The following is a 14,891-nucleotide window of genomic DNA, read 5'->3' as shown; positions in this document are numbered from 1 at the left end:
CTTCCTAACCGCAACCTGTAGTTAGGTTAGTAAACCCTCACAAAACTGGAATGAATGTTTTTGTATAAAATGTTGAAGGGATGAGTCTCACTTCCAGATTGATGTGATCAGAATAAGACAGGTGATAGATTCAGGAGTGGGAGGAAAGAAGCACATTTGAACATTTTTGTATGGTATGTATGTAGGGAGATAGTGGTGGGTACTTTAGACCTCTGATCACTGTGAAACTGGGATCAGAGACAAATTTACTTATATCTGCAAAAGATAGAAGCTGGCCAGTTGACCTCTGGGTTATATATGATTTTTCTGCAAAGAGTCCCATGAATGTCTCCCATTTTCCTGTTTCCATGCATGACACACGGGAATATTAATACAATAAAGCCTAGTACAAATGATTTATGCAAGTTTTTATAAGATCTTATTTGCTATTTGCTTCATTGACATGCATTTCTAAAAATATTCTAGGGAATATGGGAAACATATTTGCCTCTTGAATTTACTTAAGATATTTACCTCCTATAGTTTTATATCACTATATGTCCTATACACATATGAATTCTAGTTCTTGAAAGGCTGTTTTTGACCAAATCTCATAATCCTAAACAATTTTCTCAGGGCCATCTTCATCTCCTTATTCCGGAGGCTGTAGATCAAGGGATTAAAAAGTGGAGTCATCACAGAATAAAATAAAGTCACAATTTTCTGAATCCCTGCTGGATTGCCTGCTGTTGGGCTCACATACATCACCATGATAGAGCCATAGAACAGAGACACTACAGCAAGATGGGAGCCACATGTGGAGAAGGCCTTATGCCGGCCTTCTGCTGAGGGGACCCTCAGCACAGCTCTGATCACCAGAGTATAGGAGCTGGTAATGAAAAGGAAGGTGGAGAAAATGAGGACTGAGTTAAAGACAGCACAGATGACCTCAGTAGCAGTAGCTGGCACACAGGACAGCTTCATAAGGGGCCCTGGATCACATAAAAAATGATCAATTGTATTAGGACCACAAAAAGGAAGTTGAGAGATAAGGTAAACTGGGAGGAGAAAACAGGAGAAGCCACACACCCAGCACCCGGCTCCTATTCTGATGCAGCGCTGAACAGTCATGACAGTGGAGTAATGCAGGGGCCTGCAGATAGCAAGATACCTGTCAAAGGCCATGGCAGACAAGAAGAAGGTCTCAGTGGTGCCCATGGAGAAGAAGAAGTAGAACTGGAGGAAGCAGCCATAGAAGGAGATGGTACTGGTCTCAGATAGCAAGTTGGCTAGCATATTTGGGACAGTAGAAGTGACATACCAGATCTCCAGGAAGGAAAAATTGGCCAGCAGGATATACATGGGGGTGTGGAGATACTCATCCCACCACACTGCAGAGATAATACACAGATTTCCAGTTAGTGTCAGGACATAGATCACAAAGAAGAATGAGAAGAGGAGGATCTGAATCTCCCAGGGACAAGGGAATCCAAGAAGAATGAATTCACTCACAGAGTCAGAGTGGTTATTTTCAACTGGGTTTTTCATTTTTTTCCCTTCTTCAAACTGCAATAATAAGACATTAACCACATTATAAATGACTCTACAGAAGTTTTCTCATTAAGATATTCTCTAAGTTTCTTTACAATTCAATGGGCAGCACCATTTTAGATTATGTAAAGATTTTCAACACTCTTTGCCCCAGTGATATTGGGAGGAAATAAGGAACTTGGGAGTGCAAGTGCTTGTTACAGCTTTACCATCATGATTACCAGGCCCATCATGGGCCATTAAACCCCTGGCTTTGTTTTGTGTCCTCAGCTACATAAAGTTAAGGTAGATGCTCTCTTGTCATTCAGAGGCTTTCAACCAAGTTCAGAAACATCAACTTTTAGTCAACAATTGCTTACAGCAAGGCCAGTTGTGACATTTGTGTGTCCTCTTATTTTTAAAGATCTTTCTGAAATCACACAATTTGCAATATTACTTTCAGTATTTAGTGAGATAGGTGCAATTCTTCAAAGTATTCTTTATTTTTAACTGGTTCCCTTTGGTGCTGAAGAGGAGGAAGCATCTTGTTTTGTCATCTTAAATAACCATTTTAAATGAAATTGGTATGAATGGATGAGGTTTAGATCAAAGACTAATGGTTCTCTTTTAGCTAAGAGTTACCCTAACCAGAGTACACAGGCTTCAGTCCTCTTGAAATTGATCACATGCAGGGAAAGTATGTCATGATGGTACTCTCTCTATATTTTGCCATGTAGAGTAAAGATAACTATGGTGTTACGTCACTGAGAGCATTCTGAGATTTGAAATATATTAATTAGAGATCTGTGCATAGTCATTCTCTTTTCTCTCTATATATTATCTTAGGCTTTTATGTCAGAGTTCCTCCTGGTTAACTTGACCTGTCCTTTTTATTTTTTTCCAGAACCTAATCCTTAATATTTGTCTTTATCTAACTACACTCTCTGTAAGTGACTTGCCAGTTAGCTCCTATTGTAAAAAACAACTCTCTATGTAAGATGAAGCCAGATTTTCTCTCTCAGCTATGAAGTTTCTTCTACAGCCTGGATTTATCTACTCAGTTTCTTTCTCAACATCTCCATTTGCTATCTAATGGAACATGCCTACAACTAAACTTTTTTGATTCTTCTCCCCTCAAACTGGCTGATCCTTCTTTCTCTGCCATATCAGTAAATGGCACCACCATTCATGCAGTTGCTCAGGCTATACCTTTGGCCACATCTTTGCTGCTCCTCTCAATACTCTACATCAAGTACTCTAGGCCTCATGTTCAAAATAGAATTTGAACAATTTTTAGCATTCCTATCACTTCTCACTCTTTCATGCTACCATGAAATTCTCATTTTGACCACTAAAGAAGCCTCTTAAATTGCCTGTTTTCATTTTTATATGCCTAGAGACTGTAACTAGATGACAGTTTTTAGGAAATCTGACCATGTCAACTACTTGCTGTCAATCTTTTAAATACACTTAAAAATGCTCAATTCCTTACCACAGCTAAGAAGGCCAGTGAGGCCTTCCTCCATGTCCTCATTTCCTACCATTCTTCCCCCTACTGGTTACTCCAGCTGAGCTGGTCCTTGACTGACTGTGCCAGGGGTGACCCATATCCAGCCCTGGAACATCCGTCTGTCTGTCCCTTTCTCCACCTGGCCAGTATTCACATGCCTTAATCTGTTACTTGATTCAGGATTCTGGTAAGAATCAGAAACTCACAGAGGCTTTCCCTAATTTAGCCAATCTTTGCTGCTCTGTTTCCCAATCCTGCTTTAGTTTTCTTCAAGGTGCCCATCACTATCTGGCATTGGATTATATACCTCATGTGCATTTTCTGTCTCAACCACCTGAATATAAGAGGAAGACATTATTTTGCTCACCAACGTATTCCTAGAATCTAGGACACTATGTGGTATATTTTAGGTGCTTATTAAATACTTGTTGTCTCAGTCAATGAACATGCCCTAATAGTAACCAATCAGGGAAATCATTGCTTGTAGCCAGAGGAAGAAAGTTAAAAAAAAAAAAAAAAGACTGGAAACTCCACTTTGCTAAAAACAAAAGCAAAGCAACAAACATTTTGTTTGTTATGGGGATACACCATCAGTCACCATCAAGGAAACAGGAGGATATGCAGGACAGGAACTCACTCAAGACAACCCCATTTGAATCATCTCATCTTTCTTTATGTCTCTTTCATCCATGTGGCTTTGTGACATGAGATTTCTTATTGTTGCTAAGTTATATTCTGCTCTAAGGGTGTGTGTGTTGTGTGTACACTGTTTCGTGCTGTCTTCTAATTGTCCATATCTTTATTTTTGTTAAATGGTTTATATAATTGTCCCCTCTCATTTTTAAATAGGTAGGTGAACTGTTTTAGGTTATTCCCACTTGTAGAAAATGTATTTATAGTTCATAACTGACATTTTTTTCTCTATGAAGTTAGTTAATGTCCTTTAATAGAAAAATGTTCTACTCTTACTACCTGATATTTTCTTCTGCCCCATATTCAGGGTCAGGAACTCTGGTATATGTGATTTGAACAAGTAATAAGGTTTAGAATGAAGTCATCATTCCACAATTTGTTCTTAGCCCATGTGGTTTTGCAGCTCAGCTAACATCTCAACTTAAGTAAAATACTGTTATTTTTATTAAATATACTTATTAATATATTTGTAATAAAACACATATGACCTAACATTTATTCAGAACAGTTCTGATGTTGGAAGCCATGCTACCCAGGTGGTAGTGTAACCAATTTCCATGAGGAGGAAGCTATTTTAAGTTATATTTTCATATGGAAAAAATACAAAAAAGAGTTAGAGGAAAGTGAAGAAGACATCACCAAAAAGATCTGAGCTGTACCTTACCTAGAGCTGTAATGTGAGGATTAGAGAATCCAAGAGAGGGCAGACATCCAAATGTAGATTTCTCTCTCCTGGAGCCAGCCTTGGTCTCCTTGTTCTCTTATCTCAGCGGGAGAACATATGTAGCCAAGCAAAGCGCAGTGCTGCTCCAATCCACATTTCTTAGCAGCTTTCTGAAAGGGGGTGAGTGTTGTTAGGTAATATTATCAAGGTAGCAATGATCTGAAGCCCACACAATGATTATATTGACCTTTTCAAGCTCGTTACATGAAGTCATAAAGGACGCTGTGGTCTCTTGTGATTTGGGAATGACTGGTGATACCCCTGTCTCTAAAGGAGGGTATGTAGCAAACACATTCTGAAGTGTGATTATTCTGTTCTCGACGGTCCATCTTGGAGGTGTGATGGTCCAGAGCACTCTTGTGTCTGCACTCAGGCCTTACTGCTGAGCTCCAGGGCCTTGTCTACTTTTTAATAAATGTGCCAAGGTTTGCTTCTGACCCTCCTGGATTATCTGACTTTTCCCAGTGGCCTTATCTAGGAATAACAATGAGGAAGTTTTGGCTAGGTCTCAGAAAGTATTTCTTTAACCGAGGCCTAAATTGGTCCAACCTCTAGGGGAAAAGGGAAAGATGGTGAGGCCTGGATCTAAACTAAAAAATAAGTTGGTCTTAAGCCTTGGATCAGGATGTTAAATATAACCAGAAGCATCTGCATATATTTTTTATACTAATGCAGGTGTGTTTTCCCATAAGAGATAACACTGTTTTTAGGAATGAAAATGTAAGAGCAAAGGTTTCTACAAAGCCAAAGGATACTCAGCATAATACTCTCCAGTTCCATCCACGTTGAAGCAAATGGTGGGTATTATGCTGAGTGAAGTAAGTCAATCGTAGAAGGACAAACAGTGTATGTTCTCATTCATTTGGGGAATATGAATAATAGTGAAAGGGAATATAAGGGAAGGGAGAAGAAAGGTGTGGGAAATATCAGAAAGGGAGACAGAACATAAAGACTCCTAACTCTGGGAAACGAACTAGGGGTGGTGGAAGGGGAGGATGGTGGGGGGTGGGCGTGAATGGGTGACGGGCACTGAGGGGACACTTGACGGGATGAGCACTGGGTGTTATTCTGTATGTTGGTAAATTGAACACCAATAAAAATTAATTTATTAAAAAAAATAATAAAATAAAATAAAAACAAAGCCAAAGGATATAAAGATAGAGTTTAGTTATTATAAAGAATTTACAAAACCCTTCAAAGACTTGTTCCATTTGCTTCTTTCTTTCTACAATTGAATACATATACCAGCCCTAAGCCTGCTGTGGTAATGCTGGGATTTTTAGATCGGTAACAATTCTTCCATTATTACTTGACTGTGAACTGTTGCCCTACTTGTTTTGTGAATTTGTCCTTTTAGTCTCACTTCAGTCCGGGTAAAGTAAATTAAACATTTACATCAACATTATAATTGCTGCAACTAATATTGTGACTTTAAAATGTATAATGGAGGTAATGGTCTAGTCCTGTTTGATTCTACAGAGATCAGATAAAGAGCCCTTCATAAATCCCAGGTCTCATGGTTTAAGCACTTGGGTAAGTGACAGTGATTTTGAAGGACAGTAACTTAGAGGGTCTTGGAATCATGAAAAATGAGTAACAGCAGAAGGAATTTAGATATTTAAATTGGAAGACAAGGGACTCTATCAGGAAAAAGGGAAGGTGATCATTTAACAGAGCAATTCAGTTTGACCTATTTGTCTCCAAAGCATAGAATTAAAAATAATAGTTAAAAGTTATAGGGAGATACATTATAATTAATATGGAGTATAACTTTCTTTTCTTTTCTTTCTTTTTTTTGGAGGGTTATATATATTTATTTATTCATGAGAGACAGAGAAGCAGACTCCCAATGTGGGACTCGATCCAGGACCCCAGGATCACGCTCTGAGCCAAAGGTAGACCCTCAACCACTGAGCTACCCAGTCGCCCCAGAGAATAGCTTTCTAACAAACAAAACTGTTCAGTGATGGAACAAGTTACTTTAGAAGACTATTGGATATCATGGGTTTTGTCAAATGTAGGCTGGAAAAGTGGTAGAAGTGATTTAAGCATCACAAGCAAATTTTTTTTCAAACCTGAAATTCCATGATATGCATTTAAGATATGTCAAAAACAAAACAAAAACAAAAAATACCCTTACCCAGGTAACTTCAATGACATAAAAAAAGTGTAATGGGAAATACTAAGTTTAGTGAAAACTTGAGATTTTCACTAACATTAATATGAATAGTATTTTCTAAGGGCCATAAGCTGACAGTAGACAAAGGAAGAAAAGAAGGGAGTTCTGCACCACGCTGTGGTCAGTAAGATCCCAGTAAGACTACAAATAGTCCAATTCTATTAACTGAGGAAATTGGTATTTTTTTTCTGGAAAAATGTGTGTAGGACTCTCACTCTCTGAGCCAAAATTTGAATTGCTCTTTAGTTGGGTAGTTCTGTAAGAACTGTGTAGGGAGCTTATGGGGGGTTTTGAGGCTGAACAAGGAAAAAGATATGACCATGAGGTGGCAGTAGCACGCACAACTTTTATTTGGGGATACCGCTTTGAGTGATTTGCTTGCTGGGGAAATCCTTTACTTTTCATGAGAACTTTCAGAAGCTATAGTCATGTAGGCCACTACCCAGAAGGGGAGAAGGACTAAGAGCTAGCCAATCCCCAGGAGAAAGATGGGGATTAGAGAGTAAGCTTACTTGAGTAGGTGTTATTAGCCTGGAGATGGGGAGGACTTTATGTCAGAAAGTTCCAAAAGGTAGCAATAACTTGGGGGTCTTTATCTATCTATGGCTAACAGAATTTATCTCATCCATGGCTAGCAGATATTGAGCACAGTTTCCTGGGGTATGCAAAGTAAGCAGGCTCTAGATGGTTAAAAGTCTATTTATTTGGGCTATCTATAAAATAATTCGGTATGTAAAAATTTTAGCAGCTGTGGGCTTTTGGGGCTACCAGGATCCAGCCTGCTGTGAAGAAGTAAACGACGTAGGCACCCATAGAGAGAAGCCATCTTTGGATCATTTATATAACAGATGTGCTTGGAAATAGATTGTAATGCCCTTTTACTTTATTTTCTGTGTTTATCCAGATTTCAGCATTCATGCTTTTTCTAATACTCCCACTGTGCCACCATAAAGTAGAGAATTACTTAAACTGGTCCACATTAAAGGGGTTTAGAATCAAAAGATAATTATTTTACTTTTATTATTTTGAAAGTAACACATGCTTATTTTAGAAAAAAAAGAATAACACAATGAAATATAAGTTTAAATCACTCACATTCCCATTTCTAGGACCATTACTAGTTTACATTTCTAATATACATAATTCATATTTAGACAAGTTTTTCAAAATTGAAATCATTGTACATGTAGTTTGTCATTATTTTTGTTTAATATCATGAGTCTTCCCATAGCACTAAATATTCTTTAAATTAAGATTTTAGTTTTTAAGAGTGAGAGAGAGAAAGAGCATGTGGGCAAGGGGCGGGGAGCAAAGGGAGACGGAGAGAGGAGAGAGAGAATCTTAAGCAGTTCCATGCCCAGCATAGAGCCCAATGCAGGACTCGATCTCACAACCCTGAGATCATGACCTGAGCTGAAATTGGGAGTTAGACACTTAACCAACTGAGCCACCTGAAGCCCCTTGAAGCATGATTCTTGACGTGTGCATGATATTTTTATCAATGTATCTTAGCTATCCTTTTGGTTTGGAGGCACTTAAAATTTTAATTGAATTATAGTTGACACACAATGCTGTATTGTTTCAGGTGTCTAGCATAGTGATTTGACAAGTTTATATGTCACGCTGTGCTCATCACCAGCACCTGTCACCGTATAATGCTTTTGCAGTACTATTGACTATGTTTCCTATGCTGTACCTTTTATCCTCATGACTTGTTCATTCTATTGTTGGAAATCTGTACCTCCCACTCCCCTTTACCCATTTTGCCTATCTCGCACCTCTACCTGGCAATCATCAGTTTGTTCTCTGTATTTATGGATCTGTTTCTGCTTTTTGTTTGTTTATTCATTTGCTTTGATTTTAGAGTTCACATATACGTGACATCAAATGTATTTGTATTTCTCTGGCTTATTTCACTTAGCATAATACCCCCTAGGTCCATCCATGTTGTCTCAAATGGCAAGATCTCATTCTCTTTTATGACTAATATTCCATTGTGTGTGTACATGTATACATATACATGGACATGTGTACGTGTGTTCATATGTATCCATGTACATACACATGTATATGCACACACACATGCACACCACATCTTCTTTATCCATTCATGAATGAATGGACACTTGGGTTCCTTCCATATCTTGGCTATTATGAATAATGCTTCAATAAACAAAAGGGTGCATGTATCTTTTTGATTCAAGTTTTTGTTTTCTTTGGCTAAATATCCAGTAGTAGAACTTCTGGCTCATATGGTAATTGTATCTTTAATTTTTTGAGGGACCTCTACAGTGTTTTCCACAATGGCTGCACCAATTTACATTCCCACTAACAGTGCACAAGTGTTAATTTTTCCTCATATCCTCACCAATGCTTGTCATTTCTTGTTTTTTTTTGATGCTAGCCAATCTAACAGGTGTAAGGTGACATCTCATTGTGGTTTTGATTTGCATTTTCCTGATGATGAGTGATGTTGAGCATCTTTTCATGTGTCTGTTGACCATCTATATGTGTCTTCTTTGGAAAAATGTCTATTCAGGTCTTCTGCCCATTTTTAAATCAGATTGTTTGGGGGTTTTTTGGTATTGAATTATATAAGTTCTTTATATATTTTGAGTATTAACGTCTTATGGGTTATATCATTTGCAAATATCTTCTCCCATTCAGTAGGTTGCCTTTTTGTTTTGTGGATGATTTTCTGTGCATAATCTTTTTATTTTGATGTAGTCCCAATAGTTTATTTTTGCTTTTGTTTCACTTGCCTAAGAAGACCTATCTCGAAAAATGTGGCTAAAGCCAATATCAAAGAAACTACTGTCTGTATTTTCTTCTGGGAGTTTTATGGTTTTAGACCTCCCATTTAGGTTTTTAACCTGCTTCGAGTTTATTTTTGTGTATGGTATATGAAAGTGTTCAGTTTCATTCTTTTCCATGTGGTGATATGGTTTTCTTGGCATCATTTATTGAGGACACTGTCTTTTCCCTATTGTATATTCTTGCCTCATAGATTAATTGACCGTATAATCATGAATTTATTTTTGGGCTCTCTGTTTTGTTCCATTGATCTTTGTGCCTGTTTTTGTGGCAGTATGAAATTGTTTTGATTACTAACTCCTTATAGTATATTTTGAAATCTGGAATTGAAATGCCTCTACCTTTGTTCTTTTTCAAGATTGCTTTGGCTAGGGAACTTAAAATTTAATGCAAATTTTCTGGTAATCTGTTTCCTTCATTTAGAAAAAATATTGGGAATAGATCACATTGTGTATATTTTTAATATGTTTGGCCACGCACTTGTTTATTTGTTTCCAAGTACTTCCTATTATGTCATCCCATTGGGATTTGGTTTCTTCAAGTACCATTTTTAGTGTGAAAAATGAAATTGAACTAAGCACTAAGTACTAAGCCTGTCTACAGACTGCCTTTCTGAACCTGGCTTCCAGTGATGTGATGGCATCCAGACCCCTGCTGGGAGTTCTCTCTACATGGTTGACTCTCTCTTCCATAGTCCCTTTTTTTTTTATAACTTAATTTTTATTGGTGTTCAATTTACCAACATACAGAAAAACACCCAGTGCTCATCCCGTCAAGTGTCCCCCTCAGTGCCCGTCACCCATTCACCCCCACCCCCCGCCCTCCTCCCCCTCCACCACCCCTAGTTCATTTCCCAGAGTTAGAAGTCTTTATGTTCTGTCTCCCTTTCTGATATTTCCCACACATTTCTTCTCCCTTCCCTTATATTCCCTTTCACTATTATTCATATTCCCCAAATGAATGAGAACATACACTGTTTCTCCTTCTCCGGTTACTGTGGCCAAGTTCAAAAAGGGTGTTGCCTGAGTTCTCCTCTAGGATTTTGATGGAATCTTGTCTCACATTTAGATCTTTCATCCATTTTGAGTTTATCTTTGTGTATGGTGCAAGAGAGTGGTCTAGTTTCATTCTTCTGCATGTGGATGTCCAATTTTCCCAGCACCATTTATTGAAGAGACTGTCTTTCTTCCAGTGGATCGTCTTTCCTCCTTTATCGAATATTAGTTGACCATAAAGTTCAGGGTCCACTTCTGGGTTCTCTATTCTGTTCCATTGATCTATGTGTCTGTTTTTGTGCCAGTACCACACTGTCTTGATGACCACAGCTTTGTAGTACAACCTGAAATCTGGCATTGTGATGCCCCCAGATATGGTTTTCTTTTTTAAAATTTCCCTGGCTGTTCGGGGTCTTTTCTGACTCCACACAAATCTTAAAATAATTTGTTCTAAGTCTCTGAAGAAAGTCCATGGTATTTTGATAGGGATTGCATTATACGTGTAAATTGCCCTGGGTAACATTGACATTTTCACAATATTAATTCTGCCAATCCATGAGCATGGAATATTTTTCCATCTCTTTGTGTCTTCTTCAATTTCTTTCAGAAGTGTTCTATAGATTTTTAGGGTATATTTTGAGAACCATTTGAATGGTAAATGGTTCTCCAACCTTTTATTTTCAGGTTGTAGGTGTCCTTCTGTCTAAAATGAGTCTCTTGTAGACAGCAAATAGATGGGTCCTGCTTTTTTATCCAGTCTGAAACCCTGCGCCTTTTGATGGGGTCATTAAGCCCATTCACGTTCAGAGTTACTATTGACAGATATGAGTTTAGTGTCATCATGATATCTATTTAGTCCTTGTTTTTGTGGATTGTTCCACTGAACTTCTTCTTAAAGGGGAATTTTAAGAGTCCCCCTTAAAATTTCTTGCAGAGCTGGTTTCGAGGTCACATATTCTTTCAGTTCCTGCCTGTCTTGGAAGCTCTTTATCTCTCCTTCCATTCTCAATGAGAGCCTTACCAGATAAAGTATTCTTGGTTGCATGTTCTTCTCATTTAGGACCCTGAATATATCCTGCCAGCCCTTTCTGGCCTGCCAGGTCTCTGTGGAGAGGTCTGCTGTTACCCTAATATTCCTCCCCATGAAAGTCAGGGACTTCTTGTCTCTTGCTGCTTTAAGGATCTTCTCTTTATCTTTGGAATTTGCAAGCTTCACTATTAAATGTCGAGGTGTTGAACAGTTTTTATTGATTCTGGGGGGGGGGATCTCTCTATTTCCTGGATCTGAATGCCTGTTTCCCTTCCCAGATTGGGAAAGTTTTCAGCTAGGATTTGTTCAAATACATATTCTGGCCCTCTGTCCCTTTTGGCGCCCTCGGGAACCCCAATTAAACGTAGGTTTTTCTTCCTTAGGCTGTCATTTATTTCCCTTAATCTGTCTTCATGGTCCCTTAATTGTTTGTCTCTTTTTTCCTCAGTTTCCCTCTTTGCCATTAACTTGTCTTCCATAGTCCCTAATCCTTTCTCTTTTGTCCACTTTTCCTTAGTCTTTTCTAGAGTTGCTCACAGAAGTCATCCTATTTGATCTCCCTTGGGACAAAAAGATTTGTTTTCTCCTGCAGCCTCCAGGCAAGGTGATAGTAGCTCTGTAGCTGCAGCTAATGAGAAAAGATTCCAGAAACAGCAGTAGGAAGTAAGCAAGTCCCAGGCTTGGCCACCAAGTGGTAGGTGGTGAGCCTTAACTTCAGATTGCACCAGGGACTTCTAAGGGCCTGGCAGCTGAGCACATAGAGGATGGCTCTGATGCTCTGAATGGCTGCCCAGGGGGTCAGTGAGCTGTAGTGGCAGGAAGAGAGGAGAGCCAGCCTAGCTTTAGCAACTTAATTTGGTTTCAACTCAGGTCTCAGGTCTTCGGCTACTTCAGTCCCTCCAGGCTCTCTAGTTAAGTTGGAGATAATAGTTAACACTTAGCCAGAGCCATTGGAATTGAAGAACTGGGGAGAAGGCCCTATATGGCAGAACAGAGAGTTCATTGTGGGACAGATAAAGCAGTTTTAGATTTAAGCTGACCAACCCTCTTGGGAGCACCAAGGTTGGGCCCAGTTTATTCATTGACAGATTAAGCCTCTGCAGCTAGGTTAGGGCACTTAGGAACCTGGAGGGAGGTAACTGCAGGCCACTGGCATGAAAGCTAAGGAGTTCTAGGAAGTCACATCTTGGGAAATACCTTTCCTTTGTGTTTTGGATTTGGTTTCTCCCAAGGTTGAGTGCATGAAGCTCAAAATAGCCTGCCACATTCTCAGGCAGTTTTTCTCCATCTGTCTCTATAAGGGAGAGGGAATCCAAGTGGAAGAGTCCTGAGTCTAGTTCTAATGCATTTAGTGGGGTGCCATCTCATCTCAGGCAGTGGAGTTGGAGGCATGCAGAGCTCTGTTGTGCACCCAGCTCAACTTCAGGTTGGCAGACAGATCCAGCACTTCTAGGCAGGGTGATCCATGACTGTGGCTGGTGGTAGGAGAGAAACCAAGGACAAGGTTTGGGAAGAACCCTTTTAGTTTCTGTTCCATCAGACAGCTATGCTTCAAGGTTAGATGACTAAAGCTGATGGGCAAATGGAGTCTATGGCTAGAATTTAGGTGGTGGCCATGGAAGGAAAGGGTGTTGAGGAGTTCCAGGGCATCTGGAGGGAGGAACAGACTCCAGTAATAGGGAGCATGATGCTCAAAGGAAATGTTGAGCTGCAGTTGGTCCAATCCTTCAAATGTCATAGATGCAATCCTGAGGCCTTCCAGCTGTAACCTCAGCTGTGTTGTGGGGAAGTGTACAAAGGCATCATTTGGCAGGATAGGAACTGTGCCCTAGTGGCACTTCTGTTAGGGTCTGAATCTGGTCTTTAGCACTGGAACATGATGCAAAAAGATCCTTTCCTGGGGTCAAGGAAGAGAATGGAATATAGTAGGAGATGTTAGGCAACAGGGAACTGTCTGTTATGCCGCAATCAGGGATAGTCCATGCCCAGCTCATCCATCAGGGGCTCATCAAGGCCACTAGTAATAGAGAGAAGAGAATGAAGGAGAACACAGGTTTTTCTATCCTTGATATTGCTTTAGGAAAAGGGGAAAGAAGGAGTGTCAAATATGCCTCCCTACAGACAAAAAGCCAGTGGAGACAGAAACAAACCAGCAAGAAAAGCCTACATTGATCCTTAGCCATGTGATCTATGTGATCTCTGTGGTAAGGTAATATATTATTATCCTTATTTTACTCATGAGTCAATGGAATGTCAAAAAAATTGGGTGACTTGCTGGATGTCACAAGTAAAAGTGGCAGAGTCGAAACTACAGCCCAGGTTTCCTGCTTCCAAGTGCAGTGGACTTTTTCTACTTTTCCTTTTCTACTACAGAAGTCGTCAGGTAGGAGTAAGGAAACATTTCTTTTTTTTTAATAAATTAATTTTTATTGGTGTTCAATTTACCAACATACAGAATAACTCCCAGTGCTCATCCCATCAAGTATCCCCCTCAGTGCCCGTCACCCATTCACCCCCAACCCCCGCCCTCCTCCCCTTCCACCACCCCTAGTTCATTTCCCAGAGTTAGGAGTCTTTATGTTCTGTGTCCCTTTCTGATATTTCCCACACATTTCTTCTCCCTTCCCTTATATTCCCTTTCACTATTATTCATATTCCCCAAATGAATGAGAACATACACCGTTTGTCTTTCTCCAATTGACTTACTTCACTCAGCATAATACCCTCCAGTTCCATCCACATTGAAGCAAATGGTGGGTATTTGTCGTTTCTAATGGCTGAGTAATAGTCCATTGTATACATAAACCACATCTTCTTTATCCATTCATCTTTCGATGGACACCGAGGCTCCTTCCACATTTTGGCTATTGTGGACATGGCTGCTGGAAACATCGGGGTGCAGGTGCCCCGGCGTTTCATTGCATCTGAATCTTCGGGGTAAATCCCTAACAGTGCAATTGCTGGGTCATAGGGCAGGTCTATTTTTAACTCTTTGAGGAACCTCCACACAGTTTTCCAGAGTGGCTGCACCAGTTCACATTCCCACCAACAGTGTAAGAGGGTTCCCTTTTCTCTGCATCCTCTTAAGGAAACATTTCAAGTGAAATTTTACTGTTGGGTTTATGTCAAACTTCTGAAGAGAGCCTCAGAAGTTCGGGTAAAATATAAAGGAAGTGGAAAACGTGAGCTGGAGAATGAAACAGAAAAAACACTAGAATAAAAAATCAAGTCTTGATACTTTTGTGTTCAGAACATGGTGATGGAGGTAGGGGGTCCCATTGACCCTTTCCCATTGCTTTCTTGACCGTCTCTCATGGTAAAGCCTGCAGCTCCTCATTATGAGATGAGGAACCACCATATATGCCCCTTCTAGATCCCAGAAAAGAGAGAAAGAGGCAGGAGACCAGACTGGTTCTCTGGCAGAGAGACACTTTAGC

At 39.7% G+C, this 14,891-nt stretch overlaps 1 protein-coding gene across 1 annotated transcript; it reads right to left on the bottom strand.

Moving 5' to 3' along the window:
* Nucleotides 1-558: 558 nt before the first annotated feature.
* LOC129520602 (olfactory receptor 11H6-like) lies at nucleotides 559-1,500 on the bottom strand. Its single transcript, XM_055341706.1, has one exon. The coding sequence runs from the start codon at nucleotides 1,339-1,341 to the stop codon at nucleotides 559-561; it is 783 nt and encodes a 260-aa protein (XP_055197681.1). The 5' UTR covers nucleotides 1,342-1,500.
* Between the last annotated feature and the right edge of the window lie 13,391 nt (nucleotides 1,501-14,891).

This window comes from Nyctereutes procyonoides, unplaced genomic scaffold (genome assembly GCF_905146905.1).
Source record: "Nyctereutes procyonoides isolate TBG_1078 unplaced genomic scaffold, NYPRO_anot_genome, whole genome shotgun sequence".
Classification (NCBI taxonomy): domain Eukaryota; kingdom Metazoa; phylum Chordata; class Mammalia; order Carnivora; family Canidae; genus Nyctereutes; species Nyctereutes procyonoides.
The sequence above is the reverse complement of the archived record's forward strand: the minus strand, read 5'-3'. Positions and strand labels throughout refer to the sequence as shown.

Coding starts and splice junctions, on each gene's coding strand:
- LOC129520602 (XM_055341706.1), bottom strand. CDS start 1,341: ATGTATATCCTGCTGGCCAATTTTTCCTTCCTGGAGATCTGGTATGTC.